This window comes from Schistocerca americana, chromosome 11, assembly GCF_021461395.2.
Source record: "Schistocerca americana isolate TAMUIC-IGC-003095 chromosome 11, iqSchAmer2.1, whole genome shotgun sequence".
Lineage (NCBI taxonomy): Eukaryota > Metazoa > Arthropoda > Insecta > Orthoptera > Acrididae > Schistocerca > Schistocerca americana.
Genome location: NC_060129.1, coordinates 76306112 through 76334036, shown reverse-complemented (window position 1 = coordinate 76334036; position 27925 = coordinate 76306112). Strand labels below are relative to the sequence as shown.

General features: G+C 45.9%; 1 protein-coding gene across 6 annotated transcripts in view; it reads right to left on the bottom strand.

The window, feature by feature from the left end:
• The window catches only part of LOC124554016 (speckle-type POZ protein-like), a 125421-nt gene that overhangs the window by 24501 nt on the left and 72995 nt on the right, over positions 1-27925 (bottom strand). For 5 of the 6 annotated variants that reach the window (XM_047128042.1, XM_047128044.1, XM_047128043.1 and 2 more), the window contains exon 4: positions 11014-11590. In XM_047128042.1, the coding sequence (XP_046983998.1) occupies positions 11014-11590 (577 nt within the window). Of the gene's footprint in view, positions 1-4269; positions 4320-11013; positions 11591-27925 lie in introns of all 6 variants that reach the window. The other variant, XM_047128045.1, reaches the window with a different exon arrangement.

The following is a 27925-nucleotide window of genomic DNA, read 5'->3' as shown; positions in this document are numbered from 1 at the left end:
GGTTTGCTGGTAGTTGGGAGCTCCAACGTTAAGTGCTTAATGGGGCCCCTTAGGAACATGGCTGCCACAGAGGGGAAGGAAGCCAGTGTGCACTCCGTGTGCATTTCAGGGGGAGTCATTCCCGATGTGGAAAGGGTGCTTCCGGATGCCATGAAGAGTACAGGGTGCAGCCAACTGCAGGTGGTGGCTCATGTCGCTAACGATGACGTATGTCGCTTTGGATCGGACCATATTCTGTCTGGTTTCGGGCGGCTAGCAGAAACGGTAAAGACTGCCAGTCTTGATTCCGAGATTAAGGCGGAGCTCTCCATCTGGAGCATTGTCGATAGAACCGACTGTGGTCCTTTGGTGCAGAGCCAAGTGGAGGGTCCGAATCAGAGGCTCAACGGTTCTGTGACTGTGTAGGCTACAGAATCCTTAACTTGCACCATTGGGTGGTGGGTTTCTGGGTTCCGCTTAACAGGTCAGGAGTCCACTACAAACGATCTAACAGTGTTCAGAGATTAAATACAGTTGGTGGTGGAGTATTTATTGCTGTCAGAGGTAGTTTGCCTTGTAGCGAAATTGAAGGAGATAGTTCATGTGAAATAGTATGGGTAGAGGTTATATCTGACACTCGGACTAAACTATTAATAGGATCGTTTTACCGATTCCAAAAACTCTCCACACGACTGTACAATAACACGACACACTCGCGCAACCCGTTTGTCCTTTCTCTGAGTAACTACGAGCACAACCATAGATGGAAAACACTAGACTCGTATTCGGGAGGACGACGGTTCAATCCCGCGTCCGGCCATCCTGATTTAGGTTTTCCGTGATTTCCCTAGATCACTCCAGGCAAATGCCGGGATGGTTCCTTTGAAAGGGCACGGCCGACTTCCTTCCCCATCCTTCCCTAATCCGAGCATGTGCTCCGTCTCTAATGACCTTGTTGTCGACGGGACGTTAAACACCAATATCCTCCTCCTCCATAGATGGAAACATAATCGACCAAAGATCCTATTGGCAAGGAACTAAACATCTATGGTCCATAGCACGCTAACACGACAATACCGGCGAGCCCCTGCAACACAGCTACTACTGGTAACCCCAGATGCTCGACCCGCCGAAAAACAGGCAACTGCAGGGAAACCGTACTGCACACAGCAAGCAAACCAGCCACACACACCACCTACACTGTGAGCCAATCTATGACCGATGGCCCACTAATGTATGACGACCTTTAACTGTTGCAGGGACGCAGCAACTGCAGCAAGCCCCACAACGAGCTCCAACAACGACAAAGGTAACGATGCACGATACCTCGAACTAACACAACCACACCTTGCATACACTGTCGCAGATAGCGAGCCGCTACTGCCCTTACTACCCGTCCTACTGTCGCAGAGGTTTTCTTTCCCTTGGCGCTTGCCTTGGCACTTTTTCTCCTCTGCCCTTACAACCGCTACCCTTCGATCGCTTTCGTCCACTTTCTATGTCCTGATGGACCATGTTAATGAGTAATCTAACCCAGACGCATGGATAACATCACAGCCAGCATCCTGTGACTCCTGATTCAAAAACTAACTTGTTATGCAGAGGTGACAGTAGAACTTGTCGTTTGCTCACCACGTTGGTGTGGGTGTGGGTGTGGAGAGGCCCGATCCAAAAAGACCCCCCCGACTCAGAAGATATAGTTGCTGGACAGTTCAGTTCAAAGAAAACTTGATTCTCATTTCAAATAAGTACCCCGCTCATACAATTATAGTCGGTGGTGACTTCAATCTACCCTCGATATGCTGCAAAAATTATACGTTTAAAGCCGGCGGCAGGCATATAAATTGGTTCAAATGGCTCTGAGCACTATGGGACTTAATATCTGAGGTCATCAGTCCCTAGACTTAGAAGTACTTAAACCTAATTAACCTAAGGACACCACACACATCCATGCCCGAGGCAGGATTCGAACCTGCGACCGTAGCGGTTTCGCGGTTCCTGACTGAAGCGCCTAGACCCGCTTGGACACTCCGGCCGGCCAACTGCCATCTGGTTTCTGTACAAATTGTAAATAGTCTTTCACTCCCTGTATTTTACCCATGCCACCTTCAGAATTTGAAAGAAAGTATTCCAGTCAACATTGTCAAAAGCTTTCTCTAACTCTACAAATGCTAGAAACATAGGTTTGCCTTTCCTTAATCTATCTTTTAAGATAAGTCGTAGGGTCAGTATTGTCTCATGTGTTCCCGTATTTCTAGAGAATCCAAACTGATCTTCCCCGAGGTCGGCTTCTACCAGTTTTTCAATTTGTCTGTAAAGAATCAGCGTTAGTATTTTGCAACCATGACGTATTAAGCTGATAGTTCGGTAATTTTCACATCTGTCAACACCTGCTTTCTTTGGGATTGGAATTATTATATTCTTCTTGAAGTCTGAGGGTATTTCGCCTGTCTCATACATCTTGCTCACCAGATGGTAGAGTTTTGTCAGGACTGGCTCTCCCAAGGTTGACAGTAGTTCTAACGGAATGTTGTCTACTCCCGGGGCCTTGTTTCGACTTTGGTCTTTCAGTATCACATCTCCGATTTCATCTTCATCTACATCCTCTTCGATTTCCACAATATTGTCCTCAAGTACATCGCCCTTGTATAGACCCTCTATATACTCCTTCCATCCTTCTGCTTTCCCTTCTTTGCTTAGAACTGGGTTTCCATCTGAGCTCTTGATATTCATTGAAGTAGTTTTCTTTTCTCCAAAAGTCTCTATAATTTTCCTGTAGGCACTATCTTACCCCTAGTGAGATAAGTCTCTACATCGTTACATTTGTCCTCTAGCCATCCCTGCTTAGCCATTTTGCACTTCCTGTCGATCTCATTTTTGAGACATTTGTATTCCTTTTTGCCTGCTTCATTTACTGCGTTTTCATATTTTCTCCTTTCATCAATTAAATTCAATATTTCTTCTGGTACACAAGGATTTCTACTAGCCCTCGTCTTTTTACCTATTTGATCCTCTGCTGCCTTCACTATTTCATCCCTCAAAGCTACCCATTCTTCTCCTACTGCATTTCTTTCCCCCATTCCTGTCAATTGTTCCCTTATGCTCTCCCTGAAACTCTGTACAACCTCTGGTTCTTTCAGTTTATCCAGGTCCCATCTCCTTAAATTCCCACCTTTTTGCAGTTTCTTCAGTTGTAATCTACAGTTCATAACCAATAGATTGTGGTCAAAGTCCACATCTGCCCCTGGAAATGTCTTACAATTTAAAATCTGGTTCCTAAATCTCTGTCTTACCATTATGTAATCTATCTCAAATCTTCGAGCATCTCCAGGCCTCTTCCATGTATACAACCTTCTGTTATGATTCTTGAACCAAGTGTTAGCAATGATTAAGCTATGCTCTGTGCAAAATTCTACCAGGCAGCTTCCTCTTTCATTCCTTAACCTCAATCCATATTCACCTACTACGTTTCCTTCTCTTCCTTTCCCTACTATCGAATTCCAGTCACCCATGACTTAAATTTTCGTCTCCCTTCACTATCTGAATAATTTCTTATCTCATCATACATTTCATCGATTTCTTCATTTGCAGAGCTAGTTGGCATATAAATTTGTACTACTGTAGTAGGCGTGGGCTTCGTGTATCTTGGGCACAATAATGCGTTCACTATATTGTTTGTAGCAGCTTACCTGCATTCCCATTTTTTTTATTCATTATTAAACCTCCTCCTGCATTACCCCTAGTTGATTTTGTATTTATAACCCTGTATTCACCTGACCAAAAGTCTTGTTCCTCCTACCACAGAAATTCACTAATTCCGACTACATCAAACTTTAACCTATCCATTTCCCATTTCAAATTTTCTAACCTACCTGCCTGATTAAGGGATCTGACATTCCACACTCCGATCCGTAGAACGCCAGTTTCCCTTCTCGTGATATGACGTCCTCTCGAGTAGCGGTCGCGCGGTTCCAGACTGAAGCGCGTAGAACCGCTCAGCCACACTGGCCGGCACAGGCAAAAATCGTCATCCGAAATTGTACTGAATGCTTCCTCAGGAAATTATTTTGAACAATTTGTTCATGAGCCCACTCGAAGCGTAAATGGTTGCGAAAGCATACTTGACCTTTTAGCAACAAATAATCCTGGTCAAATAGTGAGTATTGTGACGAATACAGGGATTAGCGACCACAAGGCAGTCGCTGCTAGGCTGAATACCATGACACCTATAACCATCAAAAAGAAACGCAAAGCATATCTATTTAAAAAAGCTGATAAAAATGCTCTTAACGCCTTTTTAAGAGACAGTCTTCACTCCTTCCGATCTGATCACGTAAGCGTAGAAAAGATGTGGAATGATTTCAAAGAGGTAGTATCAACAGCAATTGAGAGGTATGTATATACCAGATAAATTAATAAGTGATGGTACTGGTCCCCCATGGTACACAAAACGGGTCAGATCGTTGTTGCAGAAGCAACGAAAGAAAGTATGCCAAATTTAAAAGAACGCAAAATCCCCAAGGTTGGCAAAGTTTTACAGAAGTTCGAGATATGGTGCGTTCTTCAATGCGAGATGCTTTTAATAATTTCCACAACGAAATTCTGTCTCGAAATCTGGCAGGAAACCCAAAGAGATTCTGGTCATACATAAAGCACACCAGTGGCAAGACACAATCAATACCTTCACTGCGCGATAAGAACAGTGAAGTCACTGATGACAGTGCCACTAAAGCAGAGTTATTAAACAAGCTTTTCCGAAACTCCTTCTCCAAAGAAGACTAAGTAAATATTCCTGAATTCCAATCAAGAACAACTGCCAACATGAGAAACATAGAGGTAGATGGTGTAACAAAGGAGCTTAACTCACTCAATAAAGGCAAGGCCTCCGGTCCAGATTGTATACCAGTCAGATTCCTCTCCGAGTATGCAGATAAAATAGCTCCATATTTAGCAATTATATACAACCGCTCGCTCACAGAAAGATACGTACCTAAAGACTGGAAAATTGCTCAAGTCACACCAATACCCAAAAAGGGAAGTAGGAGTAATCCACTGAATTACAGGCCTATATCACTAACGTCGATTTGCAGTAGGGTTTTGGAACATATACTGTATTCGAACATTATGAAGTACCTCGAAGAAAACGATTTATTGACATATAGTGAGCACGGATTGAGAAAATATCGTTCTTGTGAAACAACTAGCTCTTTATATTCATAAGGTAATAAGTGCTATCGACAGGGGATGTCAAATTGATTCCATATTTTGAGATTTCCAGAGGGCTTTCGACACCGTTCCTCACAAGAGTCTTCTAACCAAACTGCGTACCTACGGAGTATCGCCTCAGTTGTGAGACTGGATTCGTGATTTCCTGTCAGAAAGGTCACAGTTCGTAGTAACAGACGTAAAGTCATCGAGTAAAACAGAAGTAATGTTCGGCGTTCCCCAAGGAAGTGTTATAGGCCCTCTATTGTTCCTTATCTATATTAACGACAAAGGAGACAATCTGAGTAGCCGTCTTAGATTGTTTGCAGATGATGCTGCCATTTACCATCTTGTAAAGTCATCAGATGACCAAACCGAACTGCAAAATGATTTAGATATCTGTATGGTGCGAAAGTGGCAATTGACCCTGAATAAAGAAAAGTGCGAAGTTATTCACGTGAGTACTAAATCAGCTAAATTTCGATTACGCGGTAAGTCACAGAAATCTGAGGGGTGTAAATTCAAGTAAATACTTAGGGATTATAATTACAAATAACCTAAATTGGAACGATCACATAGGTAGTGTTGTGGTTAGAGCAAACCAAAGACTGCGATTCATTGGCAGAACACTTAGAAGGTGCAACAGGTCTACTAAAGAGACTGCTTACACCACGCTTGTCCGCCATATTTTGGAATTTTGCTGTGCGGGGTGGGATCCTCATCAGGTGGGACTGACGATTACCGAAAAGGTTCAAAGAAGGGCAGTTCGTTTTGTGTTATCGCGAAATAGGGGAGATAGTGTCACAGACATGGTACGCGAATTGGAGTGGCAATCGTTAAAACAAAAGCGTTTTTCGTTGCGATGGGATCTTCTCATGAAATTTCAATCACCAGTTTTCTCCTCCGATTGCGAAAACACTGTTAGCACCCACCCACATAGGGAAAAAATAAGAGAAATCAGGGCTCGCACGGAAAAATGTAAGTGCTTGTTTGCTCGTTTTTCCCGCGTGCCGTTCGAGAGTGGAACGGTAGAGAGACAGCATGAAGGTGGTTCACTGAACCCTCTGCCAGGCACTTTATTGTGAATAGCAGAGTAATCACGTAGATGTAGATGTAGGAATCCAACTCTGGCTCGCTGGACGGTAGGCAAGCACTTAATCACTCAGCTAAGCAGGTTAACACTGAATAGCATAACCTTGGATTTGCACTGTCACGGAATAATCGATAGACACTGACTGTCGCTGACAGTCGGGCCAGAGTCATCTGCATCACACTCATCTTCAAATGTGTGAGGTCATCAGTCCATAGACATACACACTACTTAGACTAACTTGAGCTAAGAATAACACACACACACCCATGCCCGAGGGAGGACTCGAATCTACGGCAGGAGGGGCCGGGCGAACCGTGACATGGTGCCACAAACCACGCGGCCACATTAATGTATACCACGTTTAGAGTTGTTAATAATACTCAAAAATATGCAAATTGCTAAAGCAGCCTATGCTCTTCCTCAGGGTTCAAGCTATCTCCATACCAAATTTTATCAAAATCGTTTCAGTTGTGAAAGCATAACAGGTACAGGGCTATTACAAATGATTGAAGCGATTTCATAAATTCACTGTAGCTCCATTCATTGACATATGGTCACGACACACTACAGACACGTAGAAAAACTCACTTCAGGTTTCTGCCGCCAGAGCGCTCGAGAGCGCAGTGAGACAAAATAGTGACAGGAGCCGAGAAATGCACTCACATCAGTCAGTCGTAACAGTGCAACGACACTTCAGGACGAAGTTCAACAAACATTCACCAACTGCTAACTCCATTCGGCGATGGTATGCGCAGTTTAAAGCTTCTGGATGCCTCTGTAAGGGGAAATCGACGGGTCGGCCTGCAGTGAGCGAAGAAACGGTTGAACGCGTGCGGGCAAGTTTCACGCGTAGCCCGCGGAAGTCGACGAATAAAGCAAGCAGGGAGCTAAACGTACCACAGCCGACGGTTTGGAAAATCTTACGGAAAAGGCTAAAGCAGAAGCCTTTCCGTTTACAATTGCTACAAGCCCTGACACCCGATTACAAAGTCAAACGCTTTGAATTTTGGGCGCGGTTGCAACAGCTCATGGAAGAGGATGCGTTCAGTGCGAAACTTGTTTTCAGTGATGAAGCAAAATTTTTTTCTTAATGGTGAAGTGAACAGACACAATGTTCGAATCTGGGCGGTAGACAGTCCTCACGCATTCGTGCAGCAAATTCGCAATTCACCAAAAGTTAACGTGTTTTGTGCAATCTCGTGGCTTAAAGTTTACGGCCCCTTTCTCTTCTGCGAAAAAAACGTTACTGGACACATGTATCTGGACATGCTGGAAAATTGGCTCATGCCACAACTGGAGACCGACAGCGCCGACTTCATCTTTCAACAGGATGGTGCTCCACCGCACTTCCATCATGATGTTCGGCATTTCTTAAACAGGAGAGTGGAAAACCGATGGATCGGTCGTGGTGGAGAACACGATCAGCAATTCGTGTCATGGCCTCCACGCTCTCCCGACTTGACCCCATGTGATTTCTTTCTGTGGGGTTATGTGAAAGATTCAGTGTTTAAACCTCCTCTACCAAGAAACGTGCCAGAACTGCGAGCTCGCATCAACGATGCTTTCGAACTCATTGATGGGGACATGCTGCGCCGAGTGTGGGAGGAACTTGATTATCGGCTTGATGTCTGCCGAATCACTAAAGGGGCACATATCGAACATTTGTGAATGCCTAATAAAATTTTTTTGAGTTTTTGTATGTGTGTGCAAAGCATTGTGAAAATATCTCAAATAATAAAGTTATTGTAGAGCTTTAATCGCTTCAATCATTTGTAATAACCCTGTACTTTTGGAGCTATAATACAGGGTGTACATAAAGTCTGGGAACACTTTCAATTATTTTTTGCACAAAAACTAAAGATTGTACGGATGTCATACATATTGGATTTTGAAGAGAAACTGTGAAAGTGTTTTTACAAACATTCGATATGCGAACCATGAGTGACATGACAGACTAGAATACGGCAATGGAATTCTCGCCATACCCGTCCCAGCACGGCATCGTCGACTGTGGCAGTCGCTTCCCGTATTCTCTCCCGGAGCTCCGCTACATCGCGTGGTAGAGGCGGTACACACACCAGATCTTTAATGTGTCCCCACAGACAAAAAGTCACACGGAGTGAGACCTGGTGGCGGGGCAGGCCATGTCATGAAACAGCTGTCCCCTTTTGCAGCACGGCCTATCCATAGATGCGGCAGCTCAGTGTTCAGGTACCCACGAACATCATCATGAAAGTGGGTTGGAGCCCCATCCTCCTGAAAGATGAACGGAGAGTCCGATCGCATTCGAAGCATCAGCCATTGCTGCAACTTGTCCGAGTAGGAATATCCAGTGACAGTGCTCTCGGCGGAGAACAGCAGCCTGTACGGTGTTCGACATGACAAGGCACAAAAAACATTTACCTTTGGGGAATCACGCTCAAATTCAATGCATTCGTGTGGATGCTTTGTACCCCAGATTCGACAATTATCCCTGTTCACTTACCCATTAGTATGAAAAGGGGCTTCGTTGCTAAAAATTAAACGCAGGACTTTCCACACTGTCATTGGAGCCATTTAAAGTTCACGGGATGCACGGCGCACCTATCTCTATGAATGTCTCTCGTACGCACTCCACATTCACTTTCACTCACACTGGGACATCCGCTCCTCTTCGCTGGGCACAAGCAACGAATTTGTTGTGCCAGTGGTAAGTGGCCTTCCTTGTTGGTGGCTTCTTACCGTACTTGGTTCTAAACATCCGTCGAACAGCTGTAGCACACTTGTTTTTGCCGAACTCCAACACACAGAAAGCTCGCTCCGCACCTGAACTCGCCGTGTTTGCGACTAGCGCTGACTATCGGAAGATTACCAAACTAAACTGTGGCCCTATACATGAAAAAAAAAAAACTTTCACGGTTTCTCTTCAAAATGACGTATGTGCGGTATCTCTACAATGTTTGGTTCTTGTGAAATGAATAATTGAGAGTGTTCCCGGACTTAATGCACACCCTGTATTAATACGGACTACGGAACAGATTTTGTTTGTAACAGGAAACACACTGACGTTTCTCACTGACAGTGGCGTCACATGAATTTGTATAGGCTGACTCCCATCTACAGAAAGCGAAAACGAAATTGCAAATATACGCCGCAACACTGGGGAAAATACACTTCTGGCCATTAACTGCTACACCACGAAGATGACGTGCTACAGACGTGAAATTTAACCGACAGGAAGAAGATGCTGTGATATGCAAATGATTAGCTTTTCAGAGCATTCAAACACGGTTGGCGCCGGTGGCGACACCTACGACGTGCTGACATGAGGAAAGTTTCCAACCGATTTCTCATACACAAGCAGCAGTTGACCGGCGTTGCCTGGTGAAACGTTGTTGTGATGCCTCGTGTAAGGAGGAGAAATGCGTACCATTAAATTTCCGACTGATAAAGGTCGGATTGTAGCCTATCGCGATGGCGGTTTATCGTATCGCGACATTGCTGCTCGCGTCGGTCGAGATCCGATGACTGTTAGCAGAATATGGAATTGGTGAGTTCAGGAGGGTAATTCGGAACGCCGTGCTGGATCCCAACGGCCTCGTATCACTAGCAGTCGAGATGACAGGCATCGTATCTGCATGGCTGTAACGGATCGTGCAGCCACGTCTCGATCCCTCAGTCAACAGGTGGGGACGTTTGCAAGACAACAACCATCTGCACGAACAGTTCGACGACATTTGCAGCAGCACGGACTATCAGCGCGGATACCACGGCTGCGGTTACCCTTGACGCTGCATCACAGACAGGAGCGCCTGCGATGGTGTACTCTACGACCAACGTGGGTGCACGAATGGCAAAACGTCATTTTTTCGGATGAATCCAGGTTGAGTTTACAGCATCGTGATCGTCGCATCCGTGTTTGGCGACATCGCGGTGAACACACATTGGAAGTGTGTATTTGTCATGGCCATACTGGCGTATCACCCAGCGTGATGATATGGGGTGCCATCGGTTACACGTTTTGGTAACCTCTTGTTCGCATTGACGGCACTTTGAACAGTGGACGTTGCATTTCGGATGTGTTACGACCCGTGGCTCTACCCTTCATACGATCCCTGTGAAAGCCTACATTTCAGCAGGATAATGCACGACCGCATGTTGCAGGTCCTGTACGGGCCTTTCTGGATACAGAAAATGTTCGACTGCTGGTCCGAGCAGCACATTCTCCAGATCTCTCACCAATTGAAAACGTATGGTCAATAGTGGCCGAGCAACTGGCTCCTCACAATACGCCAGTCACTACTCTTGATGAACTGTGGTATCGTGTTGAAGCTGCACGGGCAGTTGTACCTGTACACGCCATCCGAGCTCTGTTTGACCCCATGCCGTTTTTACGGCCACAGGTGGTTGTCCTGGGTACTGATTTTCAGGATCTATGCACCCAAATTACGTGAAAATGTAATGTATTTGTCCAATGAATACCCGTTTATCATCTGCATTTCTTCTTGGGGTAGCAATTTTAATGGCCAGTAGTGTGTGTCTAACATCTCTTAGGAAAGGCACAAATGGTTCAAATGGCTCTGAGCACTATGGGACTCAACTGCTGATGTCATAAGTCCCATAGAACTTAGAACTACTTAAACCTAACTAACCTAAGGACATCACACATCCATGCCCGAGGCAGGATTCGAACCTGCGACCGTAGCAGTCGCGTAGGAAAGGCACAATACGAAGGTGAAGAAGAGAGGAGTACACACCTGGTATCTGAGGAAACTGCGGCAACCAGGCGACTGACCTCCACCATGCGCTCCGGGTGCCTCCGCACAGCCGTGGCCCACCCCTCGGTGGCCATCACCTGCTTGAGGTGGGCCGCAATGAAGCGCGCAGAGGATTCCGTGAGACACGAGCAGGAGTGCTGTATGGCGAGCACCGCACACGCCACCGCATTCTCCACGCGCAGGCTCCGGGAGACTACGTACTCGCACTGTTCCTTCAAACTGTGCACCTGGTACTTGTCGGCGGCTACTAGGAGTTTCAGGACCAGCCGGGGGTCCAACTGAGCCTCGTCCGTGTACAAGAACACCAGCAGCTGGCTCAGCACCTCCGGCTCGATGTCGGTGATGGAAATGTGGCCACTACTGGATTCCAGGCAGTCGTGGGCCATCATGGCCGCGAACACGGGACTCCTGGCCACCAGGATAGCCCTGTGCGCCCTCAGCGTGCTGTCCCCCACCGTTATGGTGACGTCAGCAGAATGTCCAGACTGAAGGAGCGCGCCCAGGTCCGCTGCCAGCGTCTTCTGGTGTACGGCAGCAGGTGGCGTGTTGGCTGACTCTGAAACGTTACCAGAGCGTCACTACACTACCGGCCATTAAAATTGCTACTCTAAGAAGAAATTGCAGATGACAAACGGGTATTCATTGGACAAATATATTATACTAGAACTGACATGTGATTACATTTTCACGCAATTTGGGTGCATACACCCTGAGAAATGAGTACCCAGAACAACCACCTCTGGCTGTAATAACGGCCTTGATACTCCTGGGCATTGAGTCAAACAGAGCTTGGATGGCGTGTACAGGTACAGCTGCCCGTGCAGCTTCAACAAGATACCACAGTTCATCGAGACTAGTGACTGGCGTATTGTGACGAGCCAGTTGCTCGGCCACCAATGACCAGACGTTTTCAGTTGGTGAGAGGTCTGGAGAATGTGCTGGCCAGCCCAGCAGTCCAACATTTTCTGTATCCAGAAAGGCCCGTACAGGACCTGAAACATGCGGTCGTGCATTATCCTGCTGAACTGTAGGGTCTCGCAGGGTCGAATGAAGGGTAGAGCCACGGGTCGTAACACATCTCAAATGTAACGTCCACTGTTCAAAGTGCCGTCAGTGCGAACAAGAGGTGACCGAGACGTGTAACCAATGGCACCCTATACCATCACGCCGGGTGATATGCCAGTATGGGGATGACGAATACACGCTTCCAATGTGCGTTCACCGCGATATCGCCAAACACGGATGGCACCATCGTGATGCTGTAAACCGAACTTGGATTCATCCGAAAAAATGACGTTTTGCCATTCGTGCACCCAGGTTCCTCATCGAGTACACCATCGCAGGCGCTCGTGTCTGTGATGCAGCGTCAAGGGTAACCGCAGCCACGGTCTCCGAGCTCATACTCCTTGCTGCTGCAAACGTCGTCGAACTGTTCGTGGAGATGGTTGTTCTGTTGCAAACGTCCCCATCTGTCGACTCAGGGATCGAGACGTCGCTGCACGAGCCATTACAGGCGCGTGGATAAGATGCCTGTCACCTCGACTGCTAGTGATACGAGGCCGTTGGGATCCAGCACGGCGTTCCGTATTACCCTCCTGAACCCATCGATTCCATATTCTGCTAACAGTCATTGGTCTCGACCGACGCGAGCAGCAATGTCGCGATACGATAAACTGCAATAGCGAAAGGCTACGATCCGACCTTTATGAAAGTCGGAAACGTGATGGTACGCATTTCTCCTCCTTACACGAGGCATCACAACGTTTCACCAGGCAATGCCGGTCAAATGCTGTTTGCGTATGAGAAATCGATTGGAAACTTTCCTCATGTCAGGACGTTTAGTGTCGCCACCAGCGCCAACCTTGTCTGAATGCTCAGAAAAGCTAATCATTTGCATATCACAGCATCTTGTTCCTGTCGGTTAAATTTCGCGTCCGAGCATGTAATCTTCGTGGTGTAGCAATTTTAATGGCCAGTAGCGTACATCTGAATCTTACAGGAGTATCTGATTTGATCCATTATAAACGGTTCTGAAAGCCTGCGACTGTGAAAATAATACGTTTGTTTATAAATAACTCAGCTGCTACCAGTCACGATTTTCTTTATTTTTCGCACGACGCGTTTCGGGAAATGATTTCTATTTTCAAGTGCGTTTTTTGTGTCGAATAACATGTGACTAACTGCGACAAACGCTCTGCTTCAAGACTGCTTGTCGCAGTTATATGTTATTCGACACTGAGTTGTCAAGGCTGTACGCCTGGTTGGTTGGGAAGGAGTTGAAGTTTGTGATGTCTGAAGATGGGTGTAATCCCGAAACTCGTAACATGTCTAATAAAGGAGTCAATTGAACATCTCATGACTTTATTGCGATTTTTTGGGTCTGTCATGCCATTTCTATGTGACGTTGTCGATGTGTGAGAGTCTGCTTCATTTCGTTGACCTTACGTTTGCTTATGGTCCATTTGTGCAGTCACACACACACACACACTAAATATCACACACAACTTCTTGTACACTTTTAATCATCGAAAACATTTTACGTAAACAAAACAGTTGTAACTACAAAATGTTTAAAATGTTTTTGATGTTTAACAGTGTACAGCAAGTTGTGTGTGTGTGTGTGTGTGTGTGTGTGTGTGTGTGTGTGTGTGTGTGAGAGAGAGAGAGAGAGAGAGAGAGAGAGAGAGAGAGACTCTGCACAAGTGGACCATGAGGAAACTTAGTCAACGAAATGAAGCAGACTCGTACACACCGACAACATCACATAGAAAACTAAAGAGACCTTTGGAGAAAAGAGAACCACTTGTATGAATATGAAGAGCTCAGATGGAAACACAGTTCTAAGCAAAGAAGGGAAAGCAGAAAGGTGGATGGAGTATATACAGGGTCTATACAGGGGCGATATTCTAGTCGACAATATTATGGAAATGGAAGAGGATGTAGGTGAAGATGAAATGGGAGATACGATACTGCGTGAAGAGTTTGACAGAGCACTGAAAGACCTGAGTCGAAACAAGGCCCCAGAGTTGACAACATTCCATTAGAACTACTGACAGCCTTGGGGGAGCCAGTCCTGACAAAACTCTACCATCTGGTGAGCAAGATGTATGAGACAGGCGAAATACCCTCACACTTCAAGATCAATATAATAATTTCAATCCCAAAGAAAGCAGGTGTCGACAGATGTGAAAATTACCGAACTATCAGTTTAATAAGTCACAGCTGCAAAATACTAACGTGAAATCTTTACAGACTAATGGAAAAACTGGTAGAAGCCGACCTCGGGGAAGATCAATTTGGATTCCGTAGGCATGTTGGAATACGTGAGGCAATAGTTACCCTATGGCTTATCTTACAGGCTAGATCAGAAAAAGGCAAACCTACATGTCTAACATTTCTAGACTTAGAGAAAGCTTTTGACAATATTGACTGGAATACGTTCTTTCAAATTCTGGAGGTGGCAGGGGTAAAATACAGGGAGCGAAAGGTTATTTACAAAATTTACAGAAACCAGATGACAGTTACAAGAGTCGAGGGGCATGAAAGGGAAGCAGCGGTTGGCAAGGGAGTGAGGCAGGGTTGTTGTCTATCCCCGATGTAATTCAGTCTGTATATTGAGAAAGGAGTAAAGGAAACAAAAGAAAAATTCGGAGTAGGAATTAAAATCCACCTAGAAGAAATAAAAACTTTGAGGCTTGCTGATGAGATTGTAATTCTGTCAGGGACAGCAAAGGACCTGGAAGAGCAGTTGAACGGAATGGACCGTGTCTTAAAAGGAGGATATAAGATGAACATCAACAACAGCGAAACTAGGATAATGGAATGTAGTCGAATTAAGTCGGGTGATGCTGAGGGAATTAGATTAGGAAATGAGACACTTAAAGCAATAAAGGTGTTTTGCTATTTGGGGAGCAAAATAACTGATGATGGTCGAAGTAGATAGGATATAAAATGTAGACTGGCAAAGGCAAGGAAAGCGTTTCTGAAGAAGAGAAATTTGTTAACATTGAGTATAGATTTAAGTGTCAGCAAGTCGTTTCTGAAAGTATTTGTACGGAGTGTAGCCATGTATGGAAGTGAAACATGGACGATAAATAGTTTAGACAAGAGAAAGAAACTTTCGAAATGTGGTGCTACAGAAGAATGCTGAAGATTAGATGGGTAGATCACATAACTAATGAGGAGGGCTTGAACAGAATTGGGGAGAAGAGGAGTTTGTGGCACAACTTGACTAGAAGAAGGGATCGGTTGGTAGGACATGTTCTGAGGCATCAAGGGATCACCAATTTAGCGTTGGAGGGCAGCGTGGAGGGTAAAAATCGTAGAGGGAGACCAAGAGATGAATACACTAAGCAGATTCAGAAGGATGTAGGTTGCAGTAAGTACTGGAAGATGAAGAAGCTTGCACAGGATAGAGTAGCATGGAGAGCTGCATCAAACCAGTCTCACGACTGAAGACCAGAACAACAACAAAAATTAAATGACAATGGAAGCTGTGTTACTCCTCTGCTCTTCTTTCTTACGTGTAAACTGCAGCTGGCCACGTCACTGCAGGCTCGCTGTACCAGCTGACCGGCCAGTACGTTCCAAGTCAAATGCGCCTTAAAGCTGTTGTCCCGTATTATCGCTAAGTCGATGCGCGCGTAACTGACAGCAGAAAACGTACACTTATTATCGTACTCGAGACAGCTTTGCTGCAGTGCCACGTGAAACGGAAATCCAATGAAGTTCCAGCAAATGCGGAAGAGTACGTGGAGCAATGTTTACATGAGGTGTATTTTTATGATGAACGGATTGTAGTCAGACACACGTACGGTGCACGTAGTATCAGCGAGTGCTGTACGCGTGCAGAATGAGGAAGGTGCGCAATCTACTGAGGCGGCTTGGCAAGAGCATTTCGTAAAATCCGTTCAAAATGGCTCCAAGCACTATGGGACTTAATTTCTGAGATCATCAGTCGCCTAGAACTTAGAACTACTTAAACGTAACTAACCTAAGGACATCACACACATCCATGCCCGAGGCAGGATTCGAACCTGCGACCGTAGCGGTCGCACGTTTCCAGACTGTAGCGCCTAGAGCCGCTCCGCCACTCCGTCTGGCGATTGTCTCTTTTACAGAAACAAAGCATTTGCATGTTTCCCGAAATACATACAAAAAAGCTCTATGTAAAAAGCTTATGGAAAGCTTATGGAGTGTGTTTTAAGTACGTGAGCAAAAAAATTCTTTATTATCTTTTTGAACATAAAATCGATTTTATGGATTTACAGTGAATGACCTAGCTGGCAGAGTAGAGCGGAATACCGCATCGTTTCACAAACAACCGGACATGAAATGAAACGATTGCGTGCCACTGGTCGCCCGGAGACCCCATGTGTGTACGTTCGGTCGTTGGGTTCAAGTCTTACACAATATGATCAAAAGTTTTTTTCATTTAGGTTAATTGTGCTGCCACCTATTGCCAGGTACTACATATCAGCGACCTCAGTAGTCATCAGACATCGTGTGAGAGCAGAATGGGGCACTCCGTGGAACTCACAGACTTCGAACATGGTCAGGTGATCGGGTGTCACTTGTGTCATACGTCTATACGCGAGATTTCAATACTCCTAAGCGTCCCTAGGTCCACTGTTTCCCATGTGATAGTGAAGTGGAAACGTGAAGGGACACGTAAATCCGTCGGCACACGGACCGTGCATCCGAACGTTGAGCGTGCCGGGTTTCTGACGTCATAGCGTGGAATACATGGATGTAAGAATAGAGGGAGACGCCGTGACGTCACAGCTGTGAAGCTATGTGAAGCCGAGGGTAGCCATCTCAATCCGACCAAAACATTGCTGCTGTAAGCTTGTGTGCATAGGCTTGTCGCTCGGTTTTGGAAGGCTTTTGCGCTATTATGGTGACTTGTGTGGTGTTCGGATGTACAAATCGTTCTGATTGTGATGCGAAATCGAAGGGAATAACATTTCATGTGTAAGTTGTCTCGTTAAGTGTGATTTTACAACTTCATTGTGAATGAACGTGTGCTACATCGGTACTTGTACTATAGCGTGCTTTTCTCCTGTCTGATTTTAGATTCCTAAAAATGAAAGTCGGAAAGCTCTGTGGGAGAATGCCCTGAGGAGGAAGAATTGGCGTGCGTCTAAATGGAGCACTATATGTTCTGAGCATTTCCGAGAAGAGGACATAGACCGAACTTCCCTTTCAACAGTAAGGCTCCGAGAAAATGCTGTACCATCAGTTTTCCCTACACACCCAGAACATTTGCAAAAGGTATGTTAATTCAAAGAATTAAATTCTTAGCTTTCAAGTTCACGTTACAGTATAATATGTACGTATCGTCGATAATCGAAGTGTTAAGTAACTCACTTTGTCTTCATCATGTACCAAATTAAAAGCTAACACTACATTAACTGGCGTAAAGTATAGACCTAAACAGGACACTGTGTAGATTTGCCATTCTATGTATCGTATTTCAGTAAATATTGGTGGTAATGAACAGTGTTTCCCAGTAGTGTAACGTAACTGAAATGTCCCAGTACGTATTACAAACAAGATGTATTTATGGGGCTTTGGAGGGAGGGTGTAGCTAACTTAGTTTTCAGTTTCTATTATTTAATTTGTGATACACGTTTATTACTGAATTAACAAAATTGTATCGTTTTCATTGAAGGCTAGCTATTCGTAATACACTCCTGGAAATGGAAAAAAGAACACATTGACACCGGTGTGTCAGACCCACCATACTTGCTCCGGACACTGCGAGAGGGCTGTACAAGCAATGATCACACGCACGGCACAGCGGACACACCAGGAACCGCGGTGTTGGTCGTCGAATGGCGCTAGCTGCGCAGCATTTGTGCACCGCCGCCGTCAGTGTCAGCCAGTTTGCCGTGGCATACGGAGCTCCATCGCAGTCTTTAACACTGGTAGCATGCCGCGACAGCGTGGACGTGAACCGTATGTGCAGTTGACGGACTTTGAGCGAGGGCGTATAGTGGGCATGCGGGAGGCCATGTGGACGTACTGCCGAATTGCTCAACACGCGGGGCGTGAGGTCTCCACAGTACATCGATGTTGTCGCCAGTGGTCGGCGGAAGGTGCACGTGCTCGTCGACCTGGGACCGGACCGCAGCGACGCACGGATGCACGCCAAGACCGTAGGATCCTACGCAGTGCCATAGGGGACCGCACCGCCACTTCCCAGCAAATTAGGGACACTGTTGCTCCTGGGGTATCGGCGAGGAGCATTCGAAACCGTCTCCATGAAGCTGGGTTACGGTCCCGCACACCGTTAGGCCGTCTTCCGCTCACGCCCCAACATCGTGCAGCCCGCCTCCAGTGGTGTCGCGACAGGCGTGAATGGAGGGACGAATGGAGACGTGTCGTCTTCAGCGATGAGAGTCGCTTCTGTCTTGGTGCCAATGATGGTCGTATGCGTGTTTGGCGCCGTGCAGGTGAGCGCCACAATCAGGACTGCATACAACCGAGGCACACAGGGCCAACACCCGGCATCATGGTGTGGGGAGCGATCTCCTACACTGGCCGTACACCACTGGTGATCGTCGAGGGGACACTGAATAGTGCACGGTACATCCAAACCGTCATCGAACCCATCGTTCTACCATTCCCAGACCGGCAAGGGAACTTGCTGTTCCAACAGGACAATGCACGTCCGCATGTATCCCGTGCCACCCAACGTGCTCTAGAAGGCGTACGTCAACTACCCTGGCCAGCAAGATCTCCGGATCTGTCCCCCATTGAGCATGTTTGGGACTGGATGAAGCGTCGTCTCACGCGGTCTGCACGTCCAGCACGAACGCTGGTCCAACTGAGGCCCCAGGTGGAAATGGCATGGCAAGCCGTTCCACAGGACTACATCCAGCATCTCTACGATCGTCTCCATGGGAGAATAGCAGGCTGCATTGCTGCGAAAGGTGGATATACACTGTACTAGTGCCGACATTGTGCATGCTCTGTTGCCTGTGTCTTTGTGCCTGTTGTTCTGTCAGTGTGATCATGTGATGTATCTGACCCCAGGAATGTGTCATTAAAGTTTCCCCTTCCTGGGACAATGAATTCACGGTGTTCTTATTTCAATTTCCAGGAGTGTATTACATTAAAAACTATTTTTAATCAGAAGAAACGCGGAATTTCGCCTTTACGAGATTTTATTTTAAACAAAAACTTTGAAACAACCAAACTGATGACGTTACATGCGTATATGGTGCAATTAGCGACTGTAATACACGCAGCGCTATAGCACACTGGCAATGTTTTGGTCAGAGTGTCATGGCAGCGAGCCACGCCCCCATGGCTTCAAAACGTAGTACGGCTGGGATACGTAGCGCCATGTCCCCTTATTCTTACCTCCATGGTGGAATAGCACGCTCGGGAGTCTTTCCGAACGTGCAGAGCAGTATCTGGCAGGTCAGATATTCTGAGCGTGCGTCTGAGCGTTGACCAATGAGGTGGCACAACGCCGCCTACGTCACAAGCACGCCGTCTCCCTTCAGTACAGAGTTGTGAGGCGCCATATTGGCATTCATTTCAAGTCTGTATGTATATATGCCGTTTCTGAGCACCAGCAAATTGAGTATCACTGGAAAACCCGTTGTTAGTTGTTTGATTCGTACCAATAAAAAATGAGGAACATCACATTCGTGGCAAAAGAATTATTGTAACTTGCGTATTATGAGAGTAGGCTATTTGAAGGCAGCGACACACTGACCATCCATCCAAAAACGCACTGTTCTTGGTACAATTTGTTATAATTAAATTTCAATTAGTAACATATCAACGATTAAGGTTTTTAGCAAGCGGTAAGATACTATGATTAGACAAGAGGTGTCATGTTGGTTTAGCGTAATGAATAGCGTCCCTGCCCCATTATGAGTTCTGTTGTTGGGGCAGTGGTTCGCGTCCTGTCAACCATTTTTTTTTTCCTAACATTCGCGTTTTTGTTAGGTTCTGATACTTTATTATTAGTTTAATATAAGTATAGACTATAATATTTGATGGTATGTAAATACAATTTCACCTTTTTTTGAGGGGTGGCTGTTCGATTGGCTTAATCTAAAGGACAGCTTGCGCTACTTGTATATAGATATTTTGCTACTGGGTAGGAACAGTGATCAAGTAAGACTGACCTTGGGGTTTTACTAAAATGTCGTAATGATGAAATAATGTTTATCTTATGCGGATAAGTATTCCAAATTTGTAACGCACAGTTTTTTATGGAACTTTTATAGGCCTGTGCCCTTATTGAATCGACATGGTACTTTCCTTTTCGTGGACGACGGAAGAAATGTGCGTTTTAACAGAGCTAACGTGGGAATTTTACGGGCGCCCCTTGGGTAAACAGTGTGATTTACGAACTAGAAACATCCCTCAACTGCCGCTGGAGTGCGTTGCGATTGCGTATAACATGTTGGGGCCCACGTCCGTATGCACAAGTCGCATCGTTCCTGAGTGTTCAGCAGCACGATGAACTGGGCACGGTCCGTGTGCCGACAGCTTTAGGCATGAATGCGTACAGACCGACCCTGTCTGTTCACTGACAGAGACCGCCAACAGTTGACGGGGGTTGTTATGTTTAATAGGCATAAATTTATCCAGACCATCACACAGGAATTGCAAACTGCGTCCACTGCAAGTACTGCGACAGTTAGGTGGGAGGTGAGAAAACTTGGATTTCCCGGCCTAGCGGCTGCTCATAAGCCACACATCACGCCGGTAAATGCCAAACGACCCCTCGCTCGGTGTAAGGAGCGTAAACATTGGATGATTGAACACTGGAAAAACGTTATGTGGCGTGACGAATCACGGTACACAATGTGGCGATATGATGACAGGATGTGGGTGTGGCGAATGCCCGGTGGACGTCATCTGCCACCGTGTGTAGTGCCGACGGCAAAATCCGGAGGCGGTGGTGTGGTGTGGTGTGGTCGTGTTTTTCATGGCGGGGGCTTGCATCCCTTGTTGATTTGCGTGACACTATCATAGCACAGGCCTACACTAATGCTTTAAGCACCTTCTTGTTTCCCACTGTCGATGGCGATTGCATCTTTTGACACGATCAAGGAACTGTTCATAATGCACGGCCTGTGGCTGGGTGGTTACACGACAATAACATCCCTGTAATGGACCGGCCTGCACAGAGTCCTGACCTGAATCCTATAGAACACCTTTGGGATGTTTTGGAACGTATTGCTGCAGGCCTCACCGAGCGATACCAATACGGACCCGAAGTCGGAACCCCAACTCTCAAACCGAACTGCCCACAACAGACAATATCCGGGAAGTAATAGTAGTCGAACAAAGATACTACGAGAGCGGATATATCGATACGCGCTGCTAACGCCGGTCACGGCCAGGCAAAGCGCCAACTCAGTGACAGTAGTAATTATAATTAACATAGTGAGGTGGAAGTGCGTTAAAAACAAGGTGTAAAATACATGATGGCGGGAACACGAGCCACGTACGGCTCAGTAGGGTTGCACTTGTGTCATGCCGAACATTTCTCTTCAGTTGTCGTTGGTGCCCTTCATGCAATATCTTATCCTGGCCGCAGCGATGTCGGAGATTTGATGTTTAATCGGATTCCTGATATTCACAGTACACTCATGAAATGTTGGTACTGCAAAATACCCACTTCTCCACTACCTCAGAGATGCTGTGTCCCATCGCACGTGCGCCGAATATAACACCACGTTCAAACTCACTTAAATCTTGATAACCTGCCATTGTGGCAGCAGTAACCGATCTCACAACTGCGCCAGACACTTGCTGTGTTATACAGACGTTGACGAACGCGGCGTCGTATTCTGCCTGTTTACTTACCTCTATATCTGAATACGTATGCCTATACCAGTTTCTTTGGCGCTTCAGTGTATTTAGAATGTGGACAAAGCCACTGACAGTTTAGTCCTACACCGCGAAAACGTTTGCATGTTCGAAGATATTTCGGGGTTGCGCCCGGTCGTCGTAAACGTCACTCCACGATATTTAGACTGGGCACCTGCTAGTCATCTTCAGGTGAGCCATCGAAGACTGGCGTAGACGTTTGCAACCCCGCCTTGTACAGGGTGGTCCATTGGCAGTGACCGGGCCAAATATCTCACAAAATAAGCATCAAACGAAAAAACTACAAAGAACGAAACTCGTCCAGCTTCAAGGGGGAAGCCAGATGGCGCTATGGCTGGCCCGCTAGATGGCACTGCCTTAGGTCAAACTCAAATGAAATGCGTTTTTTTATATAGTAACCCCCAGTTTTTGTTACATATTCGTGTAGTACGTAAAGAAATATGAATGTTTTAGTTGGACCACTTTTTTCGCTTTGTGATAGATGGCGCTGTAATAGTCACAAACGTATACGTACGTGGTATCACGTAACATTCCGCCAGTGCGGATGGTGTTTTTTTCTTCGTGATACATTACCCGTGTTAAAATGGACCGTTTACCAATTGCAGAAAAGGTCGATATCGTGTTGATGTATGGCTATTGTGATCAAAATGCCCCACGGGCGTGTGCTATGTATGCTGCTCGGTATCCTGGACGACATCATCAAAGTGTGCGGACCGTTCGCCGGATAGTTACGTTATTTAAGGAAACAGGAAGTGTTCAGCCACATGTGAAAGGTCAACCACGACCTGCAACAAATGATGTTGCCCAAGTAAGCGTTTTAGCTGCTGTCGCGGCTAATCCGCACATCAGTAGCAGACAAATTGCGCGAAAATCGGGAATCTCAAAAACGTCGGTGTTGAGAATGCTACATCAACATCCATTGCACCCGTACCATATTTCTATAAACCAGGAATTGCATGGCGACGACTTTGAACGTCGTGTACTGTTCTGCCACAGGGCACAAGAGAAACTACGGGACGATGACAAAATTTTTTGCACGCGTTCTATTTAGCGACGAAGCGTCATTCACCAACAGCGGTAACGTAAACCGGCATAATATTCACTATTGGGCAACGGAAAATCCACGATGGCTGCGACAAGTGCAACATTAGCGACCTTAGCGGGTTAATGTATGGTGCGGCATTATGGGAGGAAGGATAACTTGCCCCCATTTTATCGAATGCAATCAAAATGGTGAAATGTATGCCGATTTCCTACGTAATGTTCTCCCAATGTTACTACAACATGTTTCACTGCATGACAGAATGGCGATGTACTTCCATCTTGATGGATGTCCGGCACATAGCTCGCGTGTGGTTGAAGCGGTATTGAATAGCATATTTCACAACAGGTGGATTGGTCGTCGAAGCACCATACCGTGGCCCACACATTCACCGGATCTGACGTCCCCGGATTTCTTTCTGTGGGGAAAGTTGAAGGATATTTGCTATCGTCATCCACCGACAACGCCTGTCAACATGCGTCAGCGCATTGTCAATGCATGTGCGAATATTACGGAAGGCGAACTACTCGCTGTTGAGAGGAATGTCGTTACACGTATTGCCGAATGCGCTGAGGTTCACGGACATCATTTTGAGTATTTATTGCATTAATGTGGCATTTACAGGTGATCACGCTGTAACAGCATGTGTTCTCAGAAATGATAAGTTCACAAAGGTACGTGCATCACACTGGAACAACCGAAATAAAATTTTGAAATGTACCTACGTTCTGTATTTTAGTTTAAAAAACCTACCTGTTACCAACTGTACGTCTAAAATTGTGAGCCATATGTTTGTGATTATTACAGCGCCATCTATCACATAGCGAAAAAAGTGGTCCAACTAAAACATTCATACTACGGGAATATGTAATAAAAAATGGTTCTATTTAAAAAAACGCAGTTGATATCCGTTTGACCTATGGCAGCGCCATCTAGGGGGCCAACTATAGCGGCATCTGGTTTCCCCCTGCAAGCTAGACGAGTCTCCTTTGTAGTTTTTTCTTTTGACGCTTACTTCGCGAGATATTTGACCCGGTCGCAATCAATGGACCACCCTGTATAGTGCGCCGTGAGTATTGCCTCACATGTGCCAGTCACGGTGACAGAAGGGCCACCCTGCCCGGCGGCAGCGCCTTAGCAGATGGAACTGCAGAGGTCAGCTGTCTTTGGTGCTGCCGCTCGCTGCGATATACGAAGCATTCTCCCGTCTTCGACTGAGCAAATCTCGGAGGTGACGGGATTCCATGCATTATTCAGCTGGTAGCCGGTGTCACGGTTCATTAGATTTTCCGCGATGCGTATTTCTTTTATAAGATAGTCCCAAATAGATGATAGATGTTGCCGTGGCCAAAAGTGATGTTTTGTCATGTTGTGGTGGTCTTCAGTCCTGAGACTGGTTTGATGCAGCTCTCCATGCTAATCTATCCTGTACAAGCTCCATCTCCCAGTACCTACTGCAACCTACATCCTTCTGAATCTGCTTAGTGTATTCATCTCTTGGTCTCCCTCTACGATTTTTACCCTCCACGCTGCCCTCCAATAATTAATTGGTGATCCCTTGATGCCTCAGAACATGCCCTACCAACCGATCCCTTCTTCTAGTCAAGTTGTGCCACAAACTCCTCTTCTCCCCAATCCTATTCAATACCTCCTCATTAGTTATGTGATCTACCCATCTGATCTTCAACATTCTTCTGTAGCACCACATTTCGAAAGCTTCTATTCTCTTCTTGTCCAAACTATTTATTGTCCATGTTTCACTTCCATACATGGCTACACTCCATACAAACACTTTCACTTTCAGAAACGGCTTCTTCACACTTAAATCTATACTCGATGTTAACAAATTTCTCTTCTTCAGAAACGCTTTGGTTGCCATTGCCATTCTACATTTTATATCCTCTCTACTTCGACCAACATCAGTTACTTTGCTCCCCAAATAGCAAAACTCCTTTACTACTGTAAGAGTCTGACTTCCTAATCTAATTCCCTCAGCATCACCCGGCTTAATTCGACTACATTCCATTATCCTCGTTTTGCTTTTGTTGATGTTCATCTTATATCCTCCTTTCAAGACACTGTCCATTCCATTCAACTGCTCTTCCAAGTCCTTTGCTGTCTCTGACAGAATTACAATGTCATCGGCAAACCTCAAAGTTTTTATTTCTTCTCCCTGGATTTTAATACCTACTCCAAATTTTTCTTTTGTTTCCTTTACTGCTTGCTCAATATACAGATTGAATAACATTGGGGAGAGGCTACATCCCTGTCTCGCTCCCTTCCTAACCACTGCTTCCCTTTCACGCCCCTCGATTCTTATAACTCCCATTTGGTTTCTGTACAAATTGTAAATAGCCTTTCGTTCCCTGTATTTTACCCCTGCCAACTTCAGAATTTGAAAGAGAGTATTCCAGTCAACATTGTCAAAAGCTTTCTGTAAGTCTACAAATGCAAGAAACGTAGGTTTGCCTTTCCTTAATCTTTCTTCTTGTCATACTCCATCGAATGTTGGAGATACAATGTACCGCAACTGCATATTTTATGGGTTGCAGAAAGCGATTGCAAGGATTCTGTTCTGAGCAGCGTTCTCCCATTGTGCGTGTTGTTTGTTCTGTGTAGGCCATACCACACTTGCAAGAAATTTTGTATGAAGTCTCGCCTTCCGCAATAACTAATTATTGTTGACTGATCCTAGCAGGTCCGAAACCTTAGATGGCGGACGGAAAATCACTTATCTGAAAATTACTAAGAATCCATGCCATTTTGAAGGAAATTTTTCCAACAAAGGGAAGAAAAGCTAGGAACTTTGGTGGCGCGTTCCCCTCTTTATCCACCTTCCTGTTCTTGGTTTTAGCTGAGAATGCCCTGTTAGTTGCCGTGTCGAGTATCCATTGTCTCTAAACACAGACCTTACACGTTCAAGTTCTGCAGCTAAACTATTAGCATCCGACACTGTATGGACTCTGCATAAAAGGGTATTAAGCACACTCATGCTTTAGGATGGGTGATGGTAACTTGACGAGTGCAAATACAAATCAGTGTGAGTGAGCTTACGATAAACAGAATGTTCCTGGCAGCCGTCACTCTTTCCTTTAAGTAGCACGTCCAGGAATGGGACACAACCATGTTTCTCTAATTCCATAGTATATCGAATGTTCCGGTGAATGTTTATGATGTAAAAACTCCATTGACTTATCTTCGCCATGGAGCCACACTATGAAAGTATCATCCTTGCACGCCCAAAAAACAGTTGCTTTAAGAACCGCTGACTCAAGTGCTCTTTCCTCAAAATCCTCCACACAAGTTATCCACCATGACGGCTCCTTCAGTCTGTTCAAAATATTCTTGGTTAACCATGAAATACACACATCAAAAAAGTTTTTCATCAAATCGCTTCCGGGAGTTCCGGAACCTGTACAGAAAATTGTAATAGAGATCAACTTATACATCATTTCTGATCTTTTTATTGCTCATGAAAACCACATATTGCATGTTTTAACCACCGTACAGCGAGACCTTGAGAGGTGGTGGTCCAGATTGCCGTACACACCAGTACCTCTAATACCCAGTAGCACGTCCTCTCGCATTGATGCATGCCTGTATTTGTCATGCCTTACTATCCACAAGTTCATCAACGCACTGTTGATCCAGATTGTCCCACTCCTCAACGGCGATTTGGCGTAGATCCCTCAGAGTGGTTGGTGGGTCACGTCGTGCATAACAGCCCTTTGCAACCTATCCCAGATATTTCCAGAATGAGATTTTCACTCTGCAGCGGAGTGTGCGCTGATATGAAACTTCCTGGCAGATTAAAACTGTGTGCCCGACCGAGACTCGAACTCGGGACCTTTGCCTTTCGCGGGCAAGTGCTCTACCAACTGAGCTACCCAAGCACGACTCACGCCCGGTACTCACAGCTTTACTTCTGCCAGTATCTCGTCTCCTACCTTCCAAACTTTACAGAAGTTCTCCTGCGAACCTTGCAGAACTAGCACTCCTGAAAGAAAGGATATTGCGGAGACATGGCTTAGCCACAGATGATGTTTCCAGAATGAGATTTTCACTCTGCAGCGGAGTTTCATATCAGCGCACAATATGCAGCGGAGTTTCATATCAGCGCACAATATGCTGCAGAGTGAAAATCTCATTCTGGAAACATCCCCCAGGCTGTGGCTAAGCCATGTCTCCGCAGTATCCTTTCTTTCAGGAGTGCTAGTTCTGCAAGGTTCGCAGGAGAGCTTCTGTAAAGTTTGGAAGGTAGGAGACGAGATACTGGCAGAAGTAAAGCTGTGAGGACCGGGCGTGAGTCGTGCTTGCGTAGCTCAGATGGTAGAGCACTTGCCCGCCAAAGGCAAAGGACCCGAGTTCAAGTCTCGGTCGGGCACACAGTTTTAATCTGCCAGGAAGTTTCATATCCCGGATAGGTTTGATAGCGTTCATGTCTGGAGAACACGCTGTCTAGTCGAGCGATGTCGTTATCCTGAAGGAAGTCATTCACAAGATGTGCAATATGGGGGCGTGAATTATCGTCCATGAGGACGAATGCCTTGCCAGTATGCTGCCGCTATCGATCAGCGGATAGCATTCACGTATTGTACAGCCGTTATGGCGCCTTCCATGACCACCAGCGGCTTACGTCGGCTCCACATAATGCCACCCCAAAACATCAGGGAACCCTCCACCTTGTTGCATTCGCTGGACAGTATGTGGGGCATTAAGCCTGACCAGGTTGCCTCCAAACTCGTCTCCGACGATTATCTGGTTGAAGGCATATGAGAGACTCATTGGTGAAGAGAACGTGATGCCAATCCTGAGCGGTACATTCGGCATGTTGTTGGGCCCATCTGTACCGCGCTGCATGGTGTCGTGGTTGCAAAGATGGACCTCGCCAAGGACGTCGGGAGTGAAGCTGCGCATCACGCAGCCTATTACGCTCAGTGAGTCGTAACACGACATCCTATGGCTGAAAGGCTGTCTGGGTTC